Below are 24,386 nucleotides of genomic sequence, written 5' to 3'. Positions count from 1 at the left end.
GGCAAAAAAGACTGCAAGGAGCTCGAAATAATTTATATGATGCGCCGCTTCTGTGGGGGTCCAATTTCCCCCCGCACTCACGTCGTTAAGTGAGCAACCCCATCCAGTGAGGGATGCATCGGTTGTGATACAAACCTGTGGCTCACCGTGACTTATAGGGTTATAGGCGTTTAAAATGGATGTATACCACCAGTTCACATCATGTATTGCTTCTGGTGAAAGCGTTAAGGATTTATCGAAATTTCCCTTGTTTAATTTAAGGGCATCACTTTTGTCCATCTCCAGCCAGCGGTAATGCAACATTCCCGCGTGTCCAAATCAGGCCATCCAAACACGGAAACCATTAAGTAATTGTATAATGTTAGGGCTATGGTATTTAATGACATGGAGAGGATCTTATATAGTTTCTGACGAAGGGGCTGTGCCCCGAAACGTAATATATATATATTTTTTTTTCTTCTCAAATGATGTTTTACTTTTTGATTTAATGATTTGAAGCTTAAAATAAATAATAATATAATAAATAAATAAATATAATAATAATAAAATTATATAATATAATATATATATATATATATATATATATATATATATATATATATATATATATATAGGCGAGGGGACTTTGCATACAATTTATTTCTAGTTTACATGTAAACCTGTAATCTGTGTTGGGGGATTCTGGAAGTTCATGATTTTAAAGTGGAAGCACAAAAGATTAAAGATGGCGGCATGTTTGTATGAGATTTTTACAACGGGTTTGTATCATTTTGCATTACAGTGAAATGAATTTCGCTTTCAAGTCATTGCCTTGATAAATAAATGATTTCAATTTAACATGGCATCTGGAATAGCTTTGCTAACAGAAGACCAACTTCGAACAAAGCTGCGCTCTTTTAATCTTCCCGATGGCCCTATAACGAGAACAACAAGGAAATTATTTGAAACGAAACTTGCTAGAGCCATGGGCCTCTATGACTATACGCAAGTTACCAGACCATCTACTACTTGTAAACCAGATGTAAAAAATCCGTTAAACCAGGAAGTTAGTGAAATAGCTAACACTGTTTTTGATGAGAATAAGCCCCCGCTTTGTATTAATAGTTCTTGCGCGAAAGAAAACGTAGGCGCAACTTGTCAAGAAGTAAGTACATTCTACGGGGTTTGCCTATATGCAGTTGATAAAAAGAGAAAGATGGCGTGGAACCTACTGGTGGTTGTGGTTCAGTATTCACAGACAAGACTGAAGCACTTAATTGTCTTAAATTGAACAGTGGTGCTCGGCTTAAAGCTTTTGATACAAGAGAGGAGGCAGAAGCTTTTGCATCTGGTAAACTAAACGCATCATTTCGGCTCCTCTCTCAGGAATTGTCACCAGGATGGACTGAACCTACTTCTGAGTACAAAGGACCTAAACGGGGAGAAATCACCCGTTTTCGCAAACTTATTGAAAACTGTGATTATGATAACCTTGCGAAAATAATCTATAGCAATCCAAAGTATCTAATTAGCACTGCTGATACCCCTGTCATCATTCAAGAAGGGTGTCATTACAATAGCATGCATGTTGCTGCAAAAACTGGTCAGAAGGATATTTGCGAGTTAATTATTGAAACCCTTAATGATGATGAATTCTGGAAACTAATCTATCCAAACAAAGAAAAAGGAATAGATGGTTGGCAAAAACTAAATAACAGAAGGAAAGCATTTACTTTGGATTTGTATCTAAACACACCAGACAGAGGAGTAAGTAAATTTAACTAATACATAGATTTTTAGGATTTTACATAGACATAGATTTTAAAGATAAATCTGGTACCCAGAGTGTTAATTGCAAAGTGATCTAAAGTATAAATATCATTTGCCAACAAATTGCACCCATCTGTTTATTTTTATGAAGTGTTTTATTTCTTGGCCAGTCAAAACTGATTCAGAGCAATATAAGGGTGTGAGATAAATTACATGGATTGGATTTTCATCCAAGATAGTCAACCATCAAATTCGGTACAAATTAAGTAAATTATTGAGTTATTATAGGAAGGCCAAATAATGCACATATAAAAATATGCTTTTATCTGTTTTAGAAGAAGTTACATTGCATTTGCATGAATTTTAGGTGCATTTTCATTGATTAGTGACCATATAAACATCTTTAATGTCTGTTATGCATACAACTAATTCTGTTTAGTACATTAGTTAATTTATTTTCAAAATTCTAGTAATAACATTTCTGAAGACATTGCTCTCAGTCAGGCATTTGTTGAACAATTATACAGCATTGATGCATGTCTTGTTAAAATCTGCTAAACTTTTTTAAAGAAAGTGGTACAGCTATAGTGCCTTTCCCCTAACCTGTACATAAATAATCATACATGGATATAATATGGAGTTTATTTCCGGTGTTGAAAAAACACTTACACTAGAACAGACTTATTAAAATTAGTTTTTTCCGCCCAGGTAGCGCATACGGCACACCACAAACCAGATAATCCCATGTGTTATCTCCTTTTAAGGGTATTGGCGATAAATTTTTTTATTCTTGCTATCAGTTATATTCGACCTCCTGTATATGAATATGTGATTATTTTTTACCCAAAATGTTTTGTTCTCGAGTCATTTCATGATTAATATTTAATTCGTCCGCCATCTTGGGCCGATTTTCAAAAAAATTATCTTTTGATAATTGGATGATGTCAGACGCAGGGGAGATCAAAACAAGAAATATTTTTTATACCTGCAAATCGCGATGTCATAATTCTTGTGAGGGATTTCGCGCTTTTCAATTACTTAAATGAAAAATAATCACAAAAAACAAGTAGAAGAGGTATTGCCCTATCAATTTGAAACCCAACCAGGTTTGAAGCCTAGCAATAGGAAGGAAGTCGACCATGCATTTTAGGCTTGTATATTATATATATAGGGCTTAGGCTTATATATATATATATAATATATATATATATATATTATATATATTATATATATAAAGTAGAAGTAAAGACAGAAAACTAAGGTTGCATAATTAATGACGCATACAAAATCGTCCGGACAGAGTGCTCAATGCTTGCGCAGAGCGATATAACACAGGATGAGAAACACGAGTTACTTCATCGAATTTTATTTACTACAGAGCTGTTTCGTATGACAAGCGTTAAGCTTGCCACACTATTATTTACCTCCATATTATTTACCTGATGAGTGTGGCAAGCTTAACGCTTGTCATACGAAACAGCTCTGTAGTAAAAAAATTCGATGAAGTAACTCGTGTTTCTCATCCTGTGTTATATATATATATATTTGCATGAGGATGGTGCTCGGGAAAGGGAAGGATTTTAATAGGATATGACACCGAGTAGCAGCCTGCAATGGCAAGCAGAAAATTCTACTTGACCACGGCAAGATTTGAACCCGCGGCCTTCGGTTACTAGTCCGATGCTCTGCCAACTGAGCTACATGGCCAACACGGGTATATATATATATATAATATATTATATAATATATATATATATATATATATAATATATATATATATATAATATATATATATATATATATATATATAATATATATAAAGACAGAAAACTAAGGTTGCATAATTACTGCAGCGCTGTTTCGAAGGAGCATATATGTATATAATACAGCTATAAGGTGCATCGAGCACCCACACCCATATTCCATTTGGTGCACCAAATTTTTTCCCATTCTGTCTAGGATGCCATCGTTGAGCGATGAACTGCAAAAACTACAAAATAGGGCTGCAGGGGTTACAACAATCTCATCTAACTCTGTATTTGCTTATTGTGTAAAAACAGTTGAATCTTTGAAATTATCTTTATTGCTTTCTATTTAGCGTTAGTTTTTGACTCCCACACAGCAACCTGATAGATGCCTCATATGAGTCATGTTCGTTGCATGTTTAAATAGGGCCTAGTATCCAATTGTATAACTTAATTTGTAGCGTAATGACACAGAATACCTAACAGAAGTAGAACTCTATACTATTTTTTCGTAAGTGTGATTCGTCATGATTCGTCACTTAGCAAGTGCATTTTTTTGAGGCAGTCACCCCCCTGCCAATACTAAAAGTGGGCTGATTTTAGACATTGGCAGGGGCGTGACTACCTCAAATCATGACGAATCACACTTACGAAAAAAGTACAGGAGAAACTTAGTAACCGCGCCTTCGCAAAATATGGAAAGAGGCTTATTGTGTAAAAAACCATAGAGAATATAAATAACACTAGAGGAGGCATTGGTATCAGAAACATCAGTCAAAAAAGGGAGCGCGATAATGGGGGGCAAATTCAAGTCCCGGATGCTAAGCCAAGCGCTGATTGGCTAGATCAATGCCTCCTTAGCAACCACGTTAGCAACAATTTTAAAAAAATTATATCATAGGCGGCCCAGAACTGATCTCACTGACCTCGCGCTACGCTCATGTTGTCTGAACAGTCTTATATTATGACAAGGTAGGCAACTCTCAAATAAGCTAAAAACGCACGACGGTTGACTTAAACACCTTCACAAAACCGCAAATATTTCGTAAAAATATGGCGAATAAGAAAAAAAAAGTACAACACATTAAACTTGAATAATTTTACTACATTTATACTATATTTTTAGCATTCAAATGTATTCCTATGCATGTATAAAACGTGAATGTTTTTTGGGTTTCTGTCAAATATATTTCAAAACCTATGCTGGGGACACCTTGCCTATACCTTCGTCATATTTTTAAATTGAGAATAGAAAGCTGATTGGTTGTCGTTTAAAAAGAGCCAATCAGCTTTCTATTCTCAATTTAAAAATATGACGAAGGTATAGGCAAGGTGTCCCCAGCATACGTTTTGAAATATATTTGACAGAAACCCAAAAAACATTCACGTTTTATACATGCATAGGAATACATTTGAATGCTAAAAATATAGTATAAATGTAGTAAAATTATTCAAGTTTAATGTGTTGTACTTTTTTTTTCTTATTCGCCATATTTTAATGAAATATTTGCGGTTTTGTGAAGGTGTTTAAGTCAACCGTCGTGCGTTTTTAGCTTATTTGGCGTGAGAGTTGCCAACCTTGTCATAATATAAGACTGTTCAGACAACATAAGCGTTGCGCGAGGTCAGTGAGATCAGTTCTGGGCCGCCTATGATTATATTCGTTATTTAGGTCGCTTTGCCGGTTTTTTAAAAAAAAACAGTGTTTTTTGAAACTGGTTTTACTAATTTAGACATCCTGAAATTATATTTTAGGCAGAAAACCATTTAGAAACCGAAAAAACTCGTTAAAAACGACTTATTTTGGCTTTGGACATCGTGAATGAGTGAACATCCAGGACTTGAATTTGCCCCGCATTAACGCGCTCCCCAATTTCTCCTCGATGACCCCTCTAGTGTTATTTATAATCTCTATGTAAAAAACAATATTTGTATTTTTGCAGTACAAAGCTCTTCGCCGAGTTATATGCCGTTTTTCGCCTTGGTTTTACATATTTTTCGATACCTTTAAGCTTGGTTTCGTCGTTGTTAACATAGTTTTCAGGTTACGGAGTTTGCCTTTCAATTGAGGCGTACAAGGTTGTAAATAGTCATCGCCTGAGGATCGTACTAAAACTAGTACGTGAAACACAGTGTAGCGATGAAATACAATTTTATGATTATATTTTGTTGATTTGTTTGTGTTTTTGCTCTACTATTTACTTGTATTGAGCTCTCTGGTTTACTACGCACAAATCCAAGATTATATATATATATATATATATGTATATATATATATATATATAATTGCAGTAAAGACAGAAAACTAAGATAGAATCTATAAGTTCTTTAGAAGATATTTGCTAGCGTGACGGCATGTGCTTGTAAGTTCGTTCCTTTTGTTAAGTGAGCATAAGTTTGTTTTGCAAATGATGTAGTGTTTCTCTAAGGGGCTGTTTACATGAGCCCGGTTACCCGAGATTCAACAAAGCGTGAGATGATTTTGAGGTATTGAAATGAGCAGATAACATGATCCTGGCAGTCGTATAATCACCAAAACAATAGCATGTCCTTGTTTGGTGTCATAAAGACTTATTTCAATACCTCAAAGTCCTCTCACGCTTCGTTGAATCTCGGATAACCGGGCTCATGTAAGCAAGCCCTAAGAGGCATACGTTTGCAACGCTTCGTGGCGCTTGAATACGGAGCGGCTCGTGCGATGATCTCCCAGCTTACTTTGAATGGTACTCCGTCATCCTTCAGGGACCAGATAAACTAGCTAAGCTCGGTTGCGTTCTGTTTGTTCTTGTGCCTAAATGACGCTGTATGATTTCTGTATCTGGATTTGAATTCATCACTAGTGAGACCAATTTAGGTTTGTTTCTCATTGTTGCTCTCATTGTCCGTTAGATCTACAGGGTGTCCCAAAAAAAACGAAAACTATTGAAATCACCCATAACAATGCCATTTTTAGAGTTTGAATGCCTAAGCACTCTGTTGGGCCCACAAGTGTATAAATCGGGGTTGCCATGCATAAGCATTTTTATGCATGCATATGATGCAGTCAAATTTGCTTGTTCGCAAAAATGATATTTATTAACAATATTTACAATTTACAAATATATGGATAACAATATTTAAATGTGCATCTCAAAAACCATGACCTTCGACATGTCCCCTTTCTCTAGCAACACAAAGCATTTAGCATTTTATAAGTTGCATTAAATCCCCACGGGCTGGAATTCGTGAACACGGCATTCAAATTTTAACAATGAGTGATTTCAATAGTCTTCGTTTTTTTTGGGACACCCTGTATATGGGTGTGGGTGCTTAATAAAGTTTTGGATTTTGCTGCCACCCACACCAATATAGATCTAATATATCATCATGGAGGCCAAACAATCACTGCTCTTCGAGGACAAGTCTGCATGGGCAAAAAAGCAATCATCAAATCTGTTCGATGTGACCAAGGGCTCCTTCGATGGCGCAGAGATCGACTTGCGAACTTGTTGGGACATACTTGTTATGCCAGCTCCCTGACAAAATCAGACGAAAAATAGGTCTATACAGAAACGATAAGCTGGGTGCATTCTGTGAGACCCCCCGGAAAATAGAAACCATTAAGAAAAAGATCTGTAGTGTTTTCAGCAGCAACAACCTAAAGACAACTATCGAGGCGAATAAGAAAACCGTAACTTTCTTGACGTGACGCTAGATCTGCGCAACCGCTCCTACAGCCCGTACACAAAGCCTAACAACACGCCTCTGTACGTCCACAGCGAGAGTAACCACCCGCCGATAATCATTAAGAACATACCCCTCAGCATTAACAGACGGCTGAACGAAATATCGTCAGACAAAGCGTCGTTCGACCAAGCAGCGCCAACTTATCAAAACGCACTCAATGATAACGGGTACAATTACCAACTACACTTCTACACAGATAAAGAGAGACTAACAAGAAAAAAAGAGAGCGACGCAGAAACGTTACATGGTTCAACCCATCTTACAGCAAGCATGTAGCCACAGATATAGGAAAAAAGTTCCTAAACATCGTGAACTCAGCCTTTGGAGAGAAACATCTCACTAAGAAAAATGTTCAACCGCAACACACTCAAAATCAGTTACTCCTGTATGCCAAGCCTGGAGAAAAAGATCAGCGCCCAGAACAAGTTAGTCATGCGAAAAAACAACTCTACACCAGAAGAGCAAAAAACCTGTAACTGCAGATACAGAGCTAACTGCCCTTTAAACGGGGAAACAAGGAACATAATCTATCAAGCAACCGTTGAGAGCAGTAATGAGAAACAAACCTATATTGGTCTCACTGGTGATGAATTCAAATCCAGATACAGAAATCATACAGCGTCATTTAGGCACAAGAACAAACAGAACGCAACCGAGCTTAGCTAGTTTATCTGGTCCCTGAAGGATGACGGAGTACCATTCAAAGTAATTAATATAGTAAAATTAAAATAATAGTTTTATAGTAATTAATAGTTAAAATTATGTAAATAACAGTAAATCTTATCCTGTAATATATTTAATCTTAGAAAACGCTGTAAACTCAAACGTGTGTTTTGAGTACTATTCTTGTAAGAATAATAAAGAATTCTATCTAAGCTGGAAGATCATCGCACGAGCCGCCCCGTATTCAAGCGCCACGAAGCGTTGCAACGTATGCCTCAGAAATACTACATCATTTGCAAAACAAACTTATACTCACTTAATAAAAGGAACGAACTTACAAGCACATGCCGTCACGCTAGCAAATATCTTCTAAAGAACTTATAGATTCTATCTATCATGTAAATTACAGTCTGATGTATTTAAGACGTGCTTGTTAATAATAAATTCTTATATACACCTGATGAGAGGGACCTTGCTCCTTCGAAACAGCGCTGTAGTAATTATGCAACCTTAGTTTTCTCTCTTTACTGCGATTATAATATAGCTCTACTTTACAGTATTGAGCACTCTTCGATATACGAAAACCATATTATATATATATATATATATAATATATTATATATATATATAATATATATATATATATATATATATATAATTAAAAAAGTATCCAAGAAGAAAGAGTGCTCGATATCAAAATTAAATAGAGCAATAAAATAAAATCAATCAAATATTACAAAATTTGGATATATAGTTTGCAACTATATATATAAGAACTGCATTTGACAATAGCCTTCTGAAGTGCTTACGTCACACAGTTTTCTATCTATACAATTTTGTCCCACTTGTTTCCCAGATTGCATTGCGATTCATTGTTCGAGACCGACATGACGTAAGCACCTCAAAGGTCTATTGTTCGCTTATCTCTTTGTAAGAAACGTCCACAAAACGGCTAGCCGCCATTTTGAAATTTGTTACATCCCTGAAGGTGAATATAACGGTATTATACAAATTTGACCAGAATGTAGGATTTGTTATATTCACTTGTGCAAAAATACCAGCGACGGCCTTGCTTAACTAGTTGTTAGAGTTTAAAGCATTTCAACTTTGTTTATAGAGTTGTGAAACACCGTTGCATTTTGCTTGTAAATTTGGAAAAGCGGATGTCGTTAAATATTTGTTGTCTTGCTCGGGTGTTGAACGATCTGTATTAAACAAAGATAGAAGAACAGCAGAAGAGGTAGTTATATGCACTTTTATCTGTATTATTTATTTACGTTTTTCTCGCGTCCGTTCGTTTCTGTTGTAAAGCCCCCCCCCACACACACTGGATGCGATTCGCCAACGCGACGCAAATTATCAATTTTTTAATACAAGCAAATAAATTCAATTCTGGAAGGGAATTTTGAGAACTACGCATATGACTGGTGAAACTGTGCTATCATTCAGTAATCGTAAGATGAAACACAGTTGATTTTGAAAACTGAAAAATTTGCAACAATCGCGTCGCGTTGCCGGATCGTGTGTGTCGGCGTTAAGGTCCACGCGCAGACAGGATAAAAGTTAGATTACACATCTGTCCGTTAATTTCGCAGTAATTTTACCACAAATGAGCTTCTGCGTCATACTTCGTATTTGTATTCTCTTTCCCTAAATGACTTACGTTTTCACCTGTGATTGTAAGAAGGTCCACGTAATATAGACACGCCATGAAAACAATCTCACTAACAAAATATTACATTGCCAACCTGGTTTCCTTGTCTTGCTATTGTTTTGTGTGCACTCAAGCGAATTCGGGAATTTTCTATTGCAAAGATAGCGTACATAGCTATAAGCTGATCATTACATGGAAATTATGGGTTTTCATCGTGTCGAGATTGCATGCTGCTCTTGCAACAGGTTCTTGCAATATTGTTGCGCACATCAGTGCTAATCACGGTTTTACATCAATACTTTACTTTTATTATAACAACAATACACTAGTGATATACACTGTTTTACATCTGACTTCGACTGTCTATCCTGATTATAAAAATACTTCTATGTTGTTAGGCCTACTTTATAGTTACTCAATGCGGCTTACAGGAGAAACCATCTGTATACTTTGACATACCAGGTTTATTAGGAAACAACTGAATTAAACTACCTTTGGTTCCGTCAAAGCAAACATCAACCTCGTACCGTGTCCCTGGGTTGAACAAACATAGACGAAACAGGTAGAAAATCCTGGCTTGCGAGGTTAGGCCGTAGCTAGAAGCTTAATCCTGGTCCTCGCCATGCAAAAGGTTTTTGGTCCCTATATAGATCTTTTCAGACGATGTCAACTTCCGAAATTTAGGGTGTTTAGTTTAATTTGAGACTCTCGAATCCCTTCGTGACACCTCTGTATGTCCTGTTCATCGTGGGCTGATGAGAATTGACATCTCATCATGAACAATCCGTTGTTCGATCCACTGTTCATCAACTGCACAATACACTGCTTATTTGTTTAATAAAACTTTTAGTATAGACCTATTGTAATGGTAAAGTTGTTGTTTAGGTCATATGTGCCCGAGTGCCGAATTGTGATGAAGACCTACGATCAAGAATTCAAAGCATGTTTGACAAACAAGGTAAGAAAGGCTGTGGGTACCAGATTTTCATTTTTTGGACACATTGTTCACCTGGATTTTTGTAAAAATACATATATAGACTAAATTTTTATTTCGCATAAAGAACGAAATCCAACACTAACAGCGGCTGTTGTAAGGTAGAGGCATTTATAATGTACGAAACTGTAGGTTTTGTTGACGAGATAGTAGTGTGTGGTTTACAAGATAGTTGTTTGTTTGCGAGATAGTAAAATATGGGCCAGAAAATTTAGCACTTTTGTATTAATGTTTTACCACTCAAAAACTGCGCACAAATGCCACACGTAGTACAGTATATATTATTTCGAAAGTATTACTTTTGTAACAGAGCTTTGTAGCTTTACTTTTTTTTAAGGTTCGTTCATCTTTTTAGTGAAAAGATGAACGAGCCTAAAGCTATATTATAATTTGCAGTGTTGTGATGAGTGGCGAAAATTCAAACGAGTCAGTAAGTCATGCAGTCAGTGTGTAAACTTTCCGGGGGTAGGTTGATTTATGCATATAGTAATTTTTTAATAAGGAAAGCTTTCGTAATACACTTTGATACAATTGAAAGCGATAACAAATTTATTTTATTAGAACGACGTTTCGATGTCATCTTTACATCATTTTCAAGTTCAATTAGAGTTCGTTATTACTTAGTGTTCGTAGTACGGTTCATGACGCTAGCATATAATTACGTTAGATCACGTATAAAGTTACGCACGAAAATGTGATGAAAATGAATTTTAAGCATAATATGAAATTACAAATGAATGAATTAACCTTATTAACCTTATTATTTTATGAATTAACCTTATTTAATTGTTGTATATGTATTTACTGTTGTATATTTGTAAAAGTAAAATTTGTAATTTCATATTATGCTTAAAATTCATTTTTATCACATTTTCGTGCGTAACTTTATACGTGATTTTACGTAATTATATGCTGCGTACTTCGCTTTTGGGGGTCAGCGATCGCTATGGTGTAAAGACGCTAAAAATAGTGCTCCGCAATTTTTTTAAAATTTATTTCACTTTTTGTATCAGATTTGGAAACATTATCACATATTATTACAAGTAAGGTTTTCGATAACATTGTGGAAGTTTTTTTTGTTATTTGTATGAGTGTTTTCGTGTAAATAATTGTGACATTCTCGAAGAGTTAGCCGCTAATCATCGACTAAGATCATAGGATCTGTAGCAAGTGGACAGCGATTGGTGAATTACTTTTGAACAATACATCCGTTTGTGATAAATAACTAGACATCCTGTTTATCAATTTGGAATATCTGCTCAATTTATTTTGGTATTTGTTGGGGTTTGGCTGTTACTAGTACATCAGTGCTCGTTTTTCCGTTAACCGCGTGCAACGTGATTCGACTTTCAATTGTTGACTACGAGTCGGCACGCGCTAATTAGAATCTATGTCGCAAGAAAACAAAGACGGTGAACGCGTTTTCCAATGTAATTTGTGCCTGAGACAATTTGATTCGGAACGAGGACGGTCGCTACATTTAAATTCTTGCAGAAAAAAACACGCAACAGTTGGAGAGCGTCAACAAGATGCAGAAACATCAGGTATGCCTAGTTTCAAAATAGCGGATCACCATGTGTTTGCGGCAGCCTCACTAAAGACGATCTGAAGCAAGTTGTTAACGCAGCCTATGAAGAGTTGGTTTTTTGGCGCAAAAATCTGTTTATGTTGCCTAGTAGAGCTGCTGGATAGTTATACGTCAGGGAACTGGAGAGACTGATTATCGCTTGGAACAGTTACTCGGAGATCTTGCATGATATTTCTTACTATGATCATGCCTGCTCTTCTCTTGCAAAAACCGAGTTTCAAATCGAGATCGAAAGACCATGTGACTTGTCTGTCTCGGCGCATGGCTTTGTGGCAACAAGGGAACTTTGATGGGTTACTTCGGGAATGTAGAACCATCCAGTCGACACGACTGGCTACTAGAAAGGTTTCGAATGAACAGCTTTCCAAGACCTTCGCTAGTCTCATGTTTCGTGGCAAAGTGAACGCAGCTCTACGTTTGTTGGATGAACAATCATCTGGTGGAGTTCTTCCTCTTAATAACGCTGTGTACAAGGACCTCTTGCAGAAACATCCACCTGCACAACCTGAGGATCATTCCATCATGATTGATGGTAAAATTCCGTATGTCGATCCATCGTTAATCGCCAACATTGACGAGGCAGCCATAGCAAAAGCAGCATTGATGACTCAAGGTGCTGCTGGTCCTTCAGGTCTTGATGCACTTAGATGGCGGCATATTTTGGTGTCTCGCAACTATGGAGATGCTGGCAAAGGCCTAGGGAGGTCCCAACCCAGGAGGTCGTTATTGGAGCAGATCAGACCACCAGCTTAGAAGCCTTCTTAGCGTGTCGCTTAATACCTCTGGACAAGAACCCTGGCGTCAGACCGATTGGGATTGGAGATGTTCTACGACGGATCTACATCAAGCCACAAATCATGGATAGCGCATGAGACGTACAGCAATGATGTCAGCAATTACCAACCTATTTCCTTGCTGTCCCTATTGTCTAAACTCTTTGAGCAAGTTGTACACATTCACGTGTCTAACTATGTCAAATCGTCGCTGAAAAATTGCAACATGGTTTTCGCAAAGGACGCTCTTGTACCACTCAACTTCTTGGTGTTTTCATGACATCGGTAAAGCCCTAGACTCAGGAAATGAAGCGGACATTGTTTATTTAGACTTCTCGAAAGCCTTTGATTCAGTTTCGCATCAACATCTTCTTTTGAAACTTGAACAGCAGGTGTCTCAGGTACATTGTCAAATTGTCAGTAAAGCCAATGAAATGCTTGGATTTCTAAGAAAGAATTGCTTCCACCTTACTGACATTCATACTCGCCGTCTATTGTACTTGTCACTGGTTCGTTCTCATTTGTCGTTTGGTTGTGAAATCTGGGCACCTCAAGGATCGTGTGCTGATCTGCACAGACTCGAAGGTATCCAACGTAGAGCGTCCAAGTTTATTCTCCAGGACTATGAAATATGAATCCTCCTACGTTGATCGATTGAAAAAGCTTAATCTAATCCCTCTTTCCTATTGGCATGAAATGAAAGATATCGTCTTTTTCTACAAATGCAAATCCGGGTTATTCGAAGTTGATATCAACCAGCTCATTGCACAGCCTCTCCATCATTCCACTCGCTCGAGCTCCGGTAATCTTCTTCGTCCAAATCTGTGTAAAACTTCTCTATTCAGAAACTCGTACTTTAACAGAATTGTATTTTTACTGCGTCGCGCACTGCGCGAACGCAGTCTTAAATTGCCGTCGGTGTTTTGTTTTTTTTTTTTTGTGTTTTTTACGTTTTCGACCCGGTCTACCTGGCCGCGCAGGCCAACTAAAGATAGTCGTATTTTCAACTCGTTTGATTTCGTATCGAAATATTTTTGTGCTAAACACACTTCAAATAGTAATCTAAGCCTAGTAACCCCCACAAAAGAAATATTTTACTGAAACAAAAAATTGAAAAAGTTTGTTGTCGCCGGGATTCGAACTCGGGTCGTGCGAACCAAAAGCAGGAAACTGCATGCACGATACACGTCATATAAAATAACACGTACACGAGTCGCTGTGCATGGCCGATAGCGCAGGAAATCTAGACGTCTGTCGTTCGAGAAAATACATACAGGTAATCATAATGCTGGATTCTCGACTTGTCTTGTTTGATATGCTCACTCTGCATACACTAGCACACACTGATGATGGTAAACCTACACTAAAACGGGTTTACAGACAACGATCACATGAATCATGAAAGCCTTGTATGCCATGAAAGCCTTGTATGCTATGAAAGCCTTGTATGCCATTCTATGCCATTTTTCAATCAAACCGCACTTTCCCCTCAAGGGTGGAAACGGCCAGACCGATCCTATTGAATTTCAGTACAAACTGATTCCCAGAGTACATGATTCCAAACTCAGCCTTATTCACGTATATCGTTAGCTACATATGCCTAGCACCAATAATGCAGTTTTACCCGTATATTCTGTACGAAGTGCTCTATTTACTAGAAAACCTAAGAAAGAAACATTTTTCTAAAGGAATGAATATTGACAGGAAATGGGGCACAGTTGCATGCAACGATTGGCGCGACGCAGTAACCGCCAGAATTGGCGTCTTGTTATGGAATAATTTGCCCTCAGAGATCAAATCATCCTCTACAGTCTCCATATTGAAATCTAAACTATATACATATTATTCGAACAAACTGATCAATACCTTCGATGTAGACCGCGCTAGAACTTGGAAAACACTGTGTAGCAAGTGTCGTTCTTTAGGGTCAAACTGTTGTTCGTAAATGCATTTCCTATATAACTTTGTTTGTATCTTTATATGTATATGTATGTTAATGTCGTAATAACTATAGTAATTATGTAATAATGTCAATGTAATTTTTGGTGGGACTTAAATAGGAACTAACGTTCTGTTGTCCTTACCATCAATCATATGATTGTTAAGTTAATAAAAAAAAAGAAAAAAGAGACTATGTGCAGGACAACAATCTGGCTGCGAGGCTGCTGTTCACGCCATGTCGAAGATTTCTAAAGAAGAAGAAACAGATGCTGTTTACTGGTGGACGCCACCAATGCGTTCAATTCCATCAACTGCAAGATAATGTTACATAACATTCAGTACATTTGTCCCACAATGGCTGTTTATACGTTCAACTGTTATGTAACAGCTTCAAGATTGTTCGTGCAAGGTGGTAAAGAAATTGCATCAGCGGAATGTACCACGCAAGGTGATCCGTTAGTTATGCCGTTGCCATTACTCCACTCCTGCTCATGATTAAATCTGATGAAGCTAGTGATGTAAGGCATGTTGCGTACGCGGATGACCTTAGTGGTCAGATAAGCTAATGCAACTGCGTGACTGGTGGGAGGAGATTGCCGTGCATGGTCGCAGTCTTGGTTACTACCCGCGAGCTGATAAATCCTGGTTGATTGTGAAGCCACACCTGGAGCAGACTGCTATTCAGATCTTCGCTCGAACTAATGTACGAATTTCAAGTGAAGGGCATTAGTACCTTGGAGGATGTCTTGGATCGGATGACGGAAAAGATAAGTATATTAGTTCTTTAGTTAGTAAATGGTGCCAGCAGCTTCACGTTTTAGTGAAATTGCCAAATTCCAACCCCAAGCAGCATACACGGCGTTTGTCTCAGGTTTTCGGCACAGATTTACTTACCACATTCGTGCCGTTCCAGGTATCAAGACCGCGATGCAGCTTGTTGACGACACTATCAACCTGAAGCTCCTTCCTGCGCTCCTCGATAACCGTAGCTTGTCCATCCATGAGCGACAATTAGTTTCGCTTCCAGCTCGTATGGGAGGTCTTGGTATTCCAATCTTTAATAACATCTGTGATGAAGAACATTTAAACTCCACAACCATCTGTCATGTTATCTCAAGTAGAATCATCCACCAGAATGGTACACCATCAACAGAACATGGAGATTCTATCCACGATCTTCGTCGTGAGATTGCAAAACAACGTCAAGCTAGCAACTCGTTGCTGCTACAGAACTTATGATCGTGCATGTGTGAAGAGCAGATTCGAGCAAATGACCTCGCCCAGTTGAAAGGATCCTCAGCTTGGCTAACAGCTCTGCCACGTGCTGATGAGGGCTACATCTTGACCAAGCGTGATTTCTACATGCATTATCGATGGCCTTTGAAACGCCTTCCATCTTTCTGCGCCTGTGGAAAATCGTTCACGGTCGATCATGCCCTGTCGTGCCTGAAAGGAGGCTTTATCCATCGAAGACATGATGAGATCCGTGATCTACATGCTGCTGCTATCAATGACGTTACTTACGATGCTTCAATTGAACCTGCTCTTGCTCCTTTGACTGGCGAGGTTTTTCCATCCAGTGCTAACTCAGCCGGTGACGCCAGAGTGGACATTGCTGCGAGAGGTTTCTGGCAGAGATGTGAAAAGGCATTTTTCGATGTAAGGGTGTTTAACCCATACGCTTCAACACATCGACGCCAGACATTGAGCAGCTCGTTCAAAGCCAAAGAACGGGAAAAGAAGCGACATTACAACCAGCGGATTGTAGAAGTCGAGCATGGCTCCTTCACACCAGTTGTCTTTAGCGCCTTTGGCGGATGTGGAAGAGAGACTCAATATTTTCTCTCCTTCCTGGGTGCAAAGCTTGCTGACAAGAAGAATCAGTATTCATCTATGGTAGCTAGTTACGTCGAAAGATCCCCTTTACTTTGCTTAGAGCTTGTGTGGTGTTCGTGGCAGTCGAAGATGGAGGACTGCGTCCATCACATCACTTAAAGACATCACTTTGTCGGAATGGAACTCGAACTTTAAGGAGTCTAATTAAGTTGTTTTTGTTAACAGTATGTAGAACTGTTATACTTAGTTTTAATGCATGTTTGACTATTGTAAATTTCCTAGTACTAATAAACGTATTATATGCTAGCGTCATGAATGTTTTCAAGTGAAACAAGCTACCTTCCTATTACAACCGGTATGTTGATGATGACACGTTAACCAAACAGGGTAACCTTGATTCAGCTACATCATTCCTGTCAAACCTAAACAGCTGTCATCCATCATTAAGTTGCACCATGGAAGTCGAGGTCGAAGGTGAATTACCCTTTCTCGGAATGGAAGTGATGAGGAAGGATGGCCGACTTGAAAGCAAGGTTTACATTAAGCCAACTAACAGTGGCCTCTTGCTTCATTATCATAGCCATGTTAATAAGAGGTATAAACGTTCTCTTATCACAACCATTTTGTACCGAGCTTTTCGTCTTCCTTCATCCAGGGAGCACTTTACCAAAGAATGTGAACGGTTGAAGACGCTCTTCGATCGGCTTAAATATCCTCCACACCTGGTTGACGCCACAATTTCAACCTTCATTGACAAGCATTATAAAGCAGCAAACCAAGAGCCCGAATGCCATAGACCATCAGAGGATGTCGTGCGTATTGCCCTGTCATTTAAAGATCAGAAGTCAGCAGAAATAGTGAAGAATCTAATCGGCATGAAAATTGAACCCGCCTACAAAAGCAAAAAAATTCGGGATGATCTCGTATTTTCTGAAGCAAAACCGCCATTAGTCAACAAGCAAAACGTTGTCTACCAATTCAAATGTGATCTGTGTGACGCAGATTATATAGGATACACGAGTCGTCATCTGCATCAACGAATTGATGTGCACAAGCATTTAGTGATTGGAGCACATGTCAAGAAATCTCATGGCAAAGATGTCGAGAGAATCACGAGCTGTTTTTCGGTTTTGCGTATTTAAATGGCAAGGGAAGTATGATTGTCTCTTATATGAAATGCTTTACATCAATGAACACAAGCCCAGTCTGAATACGCAGTTGGACTCATACGAATAACCTTATTTAATTGTTGTATATGTATTTACTGTTGTATATTTGTAAAAGTAAAATTAGTAATTTCATATTATGCTTAAGGTGGCTCGATGCAGTTTTCAAAAATTCCATTGTTGATCACTTTGACACGTTCAAACAACGGTTTTGTGATTTATTCCAGAGATATTGGGGTTTTTATATATTTTGGTGTCTCTACTTTTGAATCGTCTTAGTTTTAGTAACAGATTGTCCGTTGCTATGGCAACATACGTGTACAAAATTCACTCCAAAATGACCAATTGCCTCGGACAGTTGGAAAAGAAGCACGGTGACCTCCAATTTTTAAATCTTTAAATCTGCCATGTTTGTTTTGCTTGGCATTTAAATTTCCCGCGAGCGGGTTACACACGCGCGTCCAATTTCTCGCGAGGCTATTAATGTTTCCACGCGCAAGAGCGCAACTAAATATACTGTATCGAGCCACCTTAAAATTCATTTTTGCTAATCTTCTTCTTCTTCTTCTTCTTCTTGTTAGGGGGCGACGCTCTTTAAAAAACCCTAAGGCTCTATCATTACTTGTTTGATCGGAATGAAACTTGGCACAATTATTCTAAGCAATATTCCGCATCGATTGACGGAGTTCGAATTTTTACTTTTGACCGTTGAAGCAAGTTACAAGGAATTCTTGACTATATGTGCAGCAAATAATATATACATATCATTAATATTCAGCCTATATATCATTAATATTCAGCCAATATATAAGAATACGCAAACGATTAGAAATACATTGTCCTCTCTACTGTTGTAAATACAATGCAGTTCAGAAACTCGGTCACGCAGTTCCTGTCCACTATAGTACGATCGTACTTGTTATCACATTTTCGTGCGTAACTTTATGCGTGATCTAACGTAATTATATGCTAGCGTCATGAACCGTAATACGAACACTAAGTAATAACGAACTCTAATTGAACTTGAAATGATGTAAAGATGACATCGAAACGTCGTTCTAATAAAATAAATTTGTTATCGCTTTCATTTGTATCAATGTAATTTTTTAACTTAATTCTCTTAATTAATTCTCTATCCGTTTGGCTAAGTTCACAGAAATATTGAAGAGTCTCGGCCGTTACTGTAAATTTTGAAACATTGCTTTTCCGTGGTGTGGGTTTTGTTTTAAACGATTTGTTCCCCGTAACACCCGTTTTTTTATGCGTCGCAACTGCGCATGTGCCGTCCGGCCTTGCCCTTGATCAGTATTCGCGATGTAAAGAAACTATGCAGGAGGGATTAGTGTTTCTTGAAACATTTCGGGCGCAAAAATCAAACTCAATTATTTGAGGACGTAATTTATAAACACATGTTATGAATTACGAGCATTCGATTTTACACAAATATAATTTGCACAATTACGGAACCAAGAGGTTATGCATAGATGGATCTCTTACGTGAATGTGAATGTACAGTAGTCCCTCGCTAACTCGAACTTCCAAGGTGAAGGAAAAAATGTTCGAGTTACCGGGGGTTCGAGTTAACCGGAGTTGGTGCCAGATTACGTTTATTATAAGTAATACAATAACTTGGCATCAAATGTGGTATAACAACTGCCTAAATTAGACAAAACACTTCTCGACGTTTCGTCCTTTCGGCCTTCGTCAGGAGAGTCATACTAGACGAAGTGTTTTGTCTAATTTAGGCAGTTGTTATACCTTATTTGATGCTAAGTTGTTTGAAGACGCTGCCACGCTGCTCCCTGGTTATATAAGTAATACAATAAGGTATAAATTCAATCGAATCATTCTTCAAAGGATATCAGGTCTACCAATATGAATGGTCGCCGAGAGTGGACGAAGTTTTAAAATTAAAAAGATCGAAAGAATACAAAAGGAACCAAAAAAGCTAGATCAATAACGACCGTGGCACTACAGAAAATCTTGAAATTTAAAATCAATTATACACTGCTGGTCAAAAAGAACTGCTCAAAACAAGTCTAAATGTTCTCAAATGAACGTAACCGTCCCTCTAACAATATATACGAGTAAATATAGACTAGATTACATGCTAAGCTATTTGAAATATTAATTTTGTTGACCCTCCTTTGGCCTTACAATTGATGACGGCCTTACACCGGCGTGGCATACTTTTTGTTAAGGTGGTAATCGTGAGCGGTCAAAAGAAATTCATCCTATGGACTGTGTTTACAGCAAGCCATAAATCATGGATGCTTTATGAATTAATTCCTTCCTTGCACTATCCCCTTGACATTGTCCCACAGATTTTCAATAGGGTTAAGGTATTTTGATTGTGTAGGCCAATCTTGGAAGTGTAGCAGGTTGCATTACATTACTGAAATATTTCTTGGAATATCAGAATTATCCAAAATGCCTATGAAGCTCTCTCCTATATTCGCTTCTTCTTTATGAATTTGCATCTAAACAGTTCTTTTTGACCGCTATAGTGTACAATAAAAGATAGATTGTCACGATTCCTGTTACATACGACAATAGCAACATTTGAGCAGCTCTTTTTGACCGCCAGTGTACATTTTCATTAACTTGTTGTTATTTCGATAGTTTCCAGTAAATTCTTCTCACATTTTAAAGTTTGCTGATCTTTGATTCGAAACCAAAGTTCGAGTTAACCGGATATATTTGACCAAGGGAAAATAAAATTTGTTCGAATTAGCGAGGAGTTCGAGTTAAGTGAGTTCGAGTTAAGCGGAGTAAATTACTTTTAAAAACACTGTCAAATTCAAGGGGAATTGGATTTAGTTCGAGTTAGCGAGCAGTTCGTGTATATGTTGATACCTGATATTCAAATCATATTGGCGGTATACAGTATTGATCATAAGTATATTGCTTTGTATCGTGGACCACAATGTAAAATACTGGTATAGCAGTAATTTGTGTAATCCTAATAGAGTTTCTAAACATTCTATCGTTTTACGCGTCGAAGCATCCACATCATATATCATATATATATATATATATATATATATATATATATATATATATTATATATATTATTATATATATATATATATATATATTATTATATATATATATATATATATATAGACATAATATCCACGGCGGTTTATTTACATTATTTACAATGCAAGTATTTTAAAATGACGGGTAAATTGTTGCCATCATATACATGTATTCACAGTTGTTTGACGTAAAGTGTAAACTGAGAAAATTGCGCCCGCTTGGCATGAACAACTGAATAGTATTTAATTAAATAGTGATGAAAATATCGCGACTAAGTAATTTAAGTACTTTGATTAATTTCCTGTTTGATTAAGGGTAATGTTTAACCTAGTTCTTTATATTTTTACTGGCAGAAGTCAAAATGTGACCCATTTAATATGTTGGGATAAGTCCTATCCATCGGATAAATCTGCTATCCAGTGGGTAGTTATCCATTGAAAAACGCGTTGCACAAAGCATGGATAATGGAGTAGACAGCTATCCAACAGGGGCCGGTTGTATGAAAGCCGGATAGCGCTATCCACCGGATAGTGATTATTTCATTTTTTCACAAGTCGCCAGTTGTTGGGTGTAACTTTGATTAAATCTTAGTATTCCTAAAGTGAGAATTACTATCACTATCCAGTGGATAGCGCTGTCCAGCCTTCGTACAACCGGCCCCAGATAAGTTAAAATTTACCAGGAGAAAACAGGATTGATTTCCCTGTAATTTCGTACCACAACGCCAACTGTTGCTAAGCATTTTTAATATACAGTCTTCGTGCACTGGCCTTAATCTACTCACGCGATTGGTCAAAATCAATCACGTGATTTGCCTGGTGACAGTTCATGGGATTGATGGGAATTATAGTTTATTTGCAAATCGCAATAACCCATGAAAAATCCATCAAAATTAATATACAATCTTCGTGCATTGGCCTAAATCTACTCACGCGATTGGTCAAAATCAATCACGTCGTTTCTTGTTGCCTGGCGACAGATCAAGGGAATCATAATTTACTCGCAATAACCCATGAAAATCGTGATTTATTCGCAATAAACTATGAAAATCAAGGTTTATTAAAAAACGACAGCCTGCAACGAAGCTTGGATCTTCAATGCAGCCGTCAATGAAGTCAGATTGTATAATAAAAGTGTTAGAGACTTCATGTAGGTGTTTTGTTCACAAATAAACGCGCTTGCCGACCATTTTCAAACATTGAGATTTTTCGTTCATTGTATGGTCAGCGCATGCGTTTATTTGTGAACAAACACTCACAACAGTCTCTAACCCCCTTAAATAACATTGAATTCATAATCATTATGAATTTTCGAATAATTACTGGAAAGGACAAGAGTATTGCATTTTGTCCTGATAGGTCATTTTATCGTGAATCTTTACAGTGTTATCTTGTATCTTCGAATTTCTCTACTGGATAGTGGATTTAAACTACCTCCAGACCTTGGATAAATTTATCCAGTAGATAGCGACTTTTATCCGCTGGATAAAGTTATCCAAGCTTCGTGCAACGCAAATCACACGCTGGATAAAACTTATCCGTTGGATAGCGAGTTATCCGTTGGATAGCGACTTACGGCCCCTGGCATATAATATACACCGGTAAATTTTAACTAAGAATATTGATTTTAATCTTATTACAATCGATTCACAAATATATAACTAGAACTAGAAGAATCGCATTTTATAATATACATACACCACGGTTAAAATTGCGAGCGAGATCATATATTGAAAACTTCGACCCTGCTATGAGGAAGCATACAAATTTTGCCATATCCTTTGTAGTGTTGTATTGAGCAATTGTAATATTAGCAATGAAACCTCCGTTTGATCACGTTTGATTTGGGGTTGTGTTTAACTTGCTTCTTTAGATTTTTAGTGGCAAAAGTCAAAATCCTTTATGTTGCGACAGACATCTGGTTGCCTGGGACTAGGTATATGGAGGGCGCTGAAACTTTGCACTATCCTTGGATCCCTAGTTTCGTACTTTTCTTAAACAGTTTTGCAAAGAAAAGAAATTAGGAAATTAAGAAGAGTCAATCTACATTATTAACCATATTTAATTTTTATAGATTAAATCATCAATATGTATAGAAACACCACGTGCATGTATTTGTTATATGCAGAGGCACGTGCAATCTTTGTGCGAGAAAACATATCACGCAAACTTTGATAAAAAGTGACGTTTACATTTTTAAAGATTAATTGCACTATCGAAAGCAAAGATTTAGCAATCAGCCAATCAGAGGTTGTGAATTATTTAAAATAAGTATCGTTTATCGGTTTGTTCATGAACGCCGAAGATGTGACTTTTGGTCACTGAGACGGAAAATTTTCCCTAACATGGTGTTTGAAAAACCGATGTTGAAGAAACATCTTGTTCCAGAGGTCTTATAGTAGCCAAACAATCTAATTAATTTAGTCAATTTAATTTTGTTTATCAGAAAGCGTCTGCGTGCCTATTCTACGTTCAGATGACAACTGCGCGCCTCCAAAAGTTGGAGCTCCGTGGTCTCCGAGTTGTCATATGAAATTTGAAGAAGCCGTGGGTAAAAAGTCCTGGGGAACCAACATACAAAGTTCGAGCGTTCGCAGGGCCCATGTCGCCACATGAGGTATGAATGGTCCTGTGAGTCAGCTGATTGTCTTTGGTACACAAATTTTATATTTGTTGCTTGGAAACCTTTACATTAAAGTGCAGTATCAGCACTATGGTAGCCCATAAGAGCGAACGCTTCGGCCTGGAAATATATTCTCCGTACCACAACGTCAGCTGTTGCTAAGCATTTACGAATTCTCGAGTATAGTTACTGAATGAAAAAGACTTGAACAAGTGATTTGCTCGAACTTTGCACTTCACATCATAGTGATTTTGTTAATTAAACACATTGCAATTTTATTCCTTGTCCTTGACCTTGCAACGCTTTGCCTTTTGGTTCCATAGCAAATTTAGGAACACTATTTTAATGTTCGTGAATGAAAATACTTAGATATTAGCAAGTTTCCTTGGAATAGGTTGAATCTTTCTTTGCATATTCGCGTTTATAAACTGATTAGAAGCGTATAGTAAATTTACCGCCTGTTATAAATGCGAGGATGTCCAAAAAATCGCCGCTCGGAACGGAATGTGCAGGCAACGTGAAACGCTGCTGCGACAAAATGCACTTCGAAAACATTTTTAATAGTGAATACAATCATGATGTGTATTAGTTTGTTGAAACACAGTAACAGGAATATTGCATTTTTGTCCTATTTTATATAAATGTTTACAGTGTTACCTTGTATCTTTGAATTTATCCACTGGATAGTGGATTTAAACTACCTCCGGACCTTGGATAAATTTATCCGGTAGATAGCAATTTTTATCCGCTGGATAAAGTTATCCAAGCTTCGTGCAACGCAAATCACACGCTGGATAAAACTTATCCGTTGGATAGCGAGTTATCCGTTGGATAGCGACTTATCCACCTTTCGAACAACCGGCCCCTGATGTTTATATGTGCAATAA

The 24,386-nt window shown here is 37.5% G+C and overlaps 1 protein-coding gene across 1 annotated transcript; it reads left to right on the top strand.

Annotated features, from left to right (window-relative positions):
* The first annotated feature begins 1,190 nt into the window (after positions 1-1,190).
* On the top strand, positions 1,191-23,492 carry LOC114533067 (ankyrin repeat and LEM domain-containing protein 2-like). Its single transcript, XM_028554653.1, has 4 exons — positions 1,191-1,746; positions 9,001-9,123; positions 10,423-10,495; positions 23,323-23,492. The coding sequence occupies exons 1-4, from the start codon at positions 1,561-1,563 to the stop codon at positions 23,490-23,492; spliced, it is 552 nt and encodes a 183-aa protein (XP_028410454.1). The 5' UTR covers positions 1,191-1,560.
* The last annotated feature ends 894 nt before the right edge of the window (positions 23,493-24,386 follow it).

The sequence above is a fragment of the Dendronephthya gigantea genome, unplaced genomic scaffold (assembly GCF_004324835.1).
Source record: "Dendronephthya gigantea isolate DGI-Jeju-01 unplaced genomic scaffold, DenGig_1.0 000085F, whole genome shotgun sequence".
In the NCBI taxonomy this organism is placed as follows: Eukaryota; Metazoa; Cnidaria; class Anthozoa; order Malacalcyonacea; family Nephtheidae; genus Dendronephthya; species Dendronephthya gigantea.
The sequence above is the reverse complement of the archived record's forward strand: the minus strand, read 5'-3'. Positions and strand labels throughout refer to the sequence as shown.

What these genes read in the sequence shown, in the direction of transcription:
- LOC114533067 (XM_028554653.1), top strand. Translation starts at nt 1,561, where the DNA reads ATGCATGTTGCTGCAAAAACTGGTCAGAAGGATATTTGCGAGTTAATT. An exon ending in TAAACACACCAGACAGAGGA is followed by an intron (nt 1,747 to 9,000) that starts GTAAGTAAATTT and finishes CTTTGTTTATAG; the next exon opens with AGTTGTGAAACACCGTTGCA. An exon ending in ATAGAAGAACAGCAGAAGAG is followed by an intron (nt 9,124 to 10,422) that starts GTAGTTATATGC and finishes GTTGTTGTTTAG; the next exon opens with GTCATATGTGCCCGAGTGCC.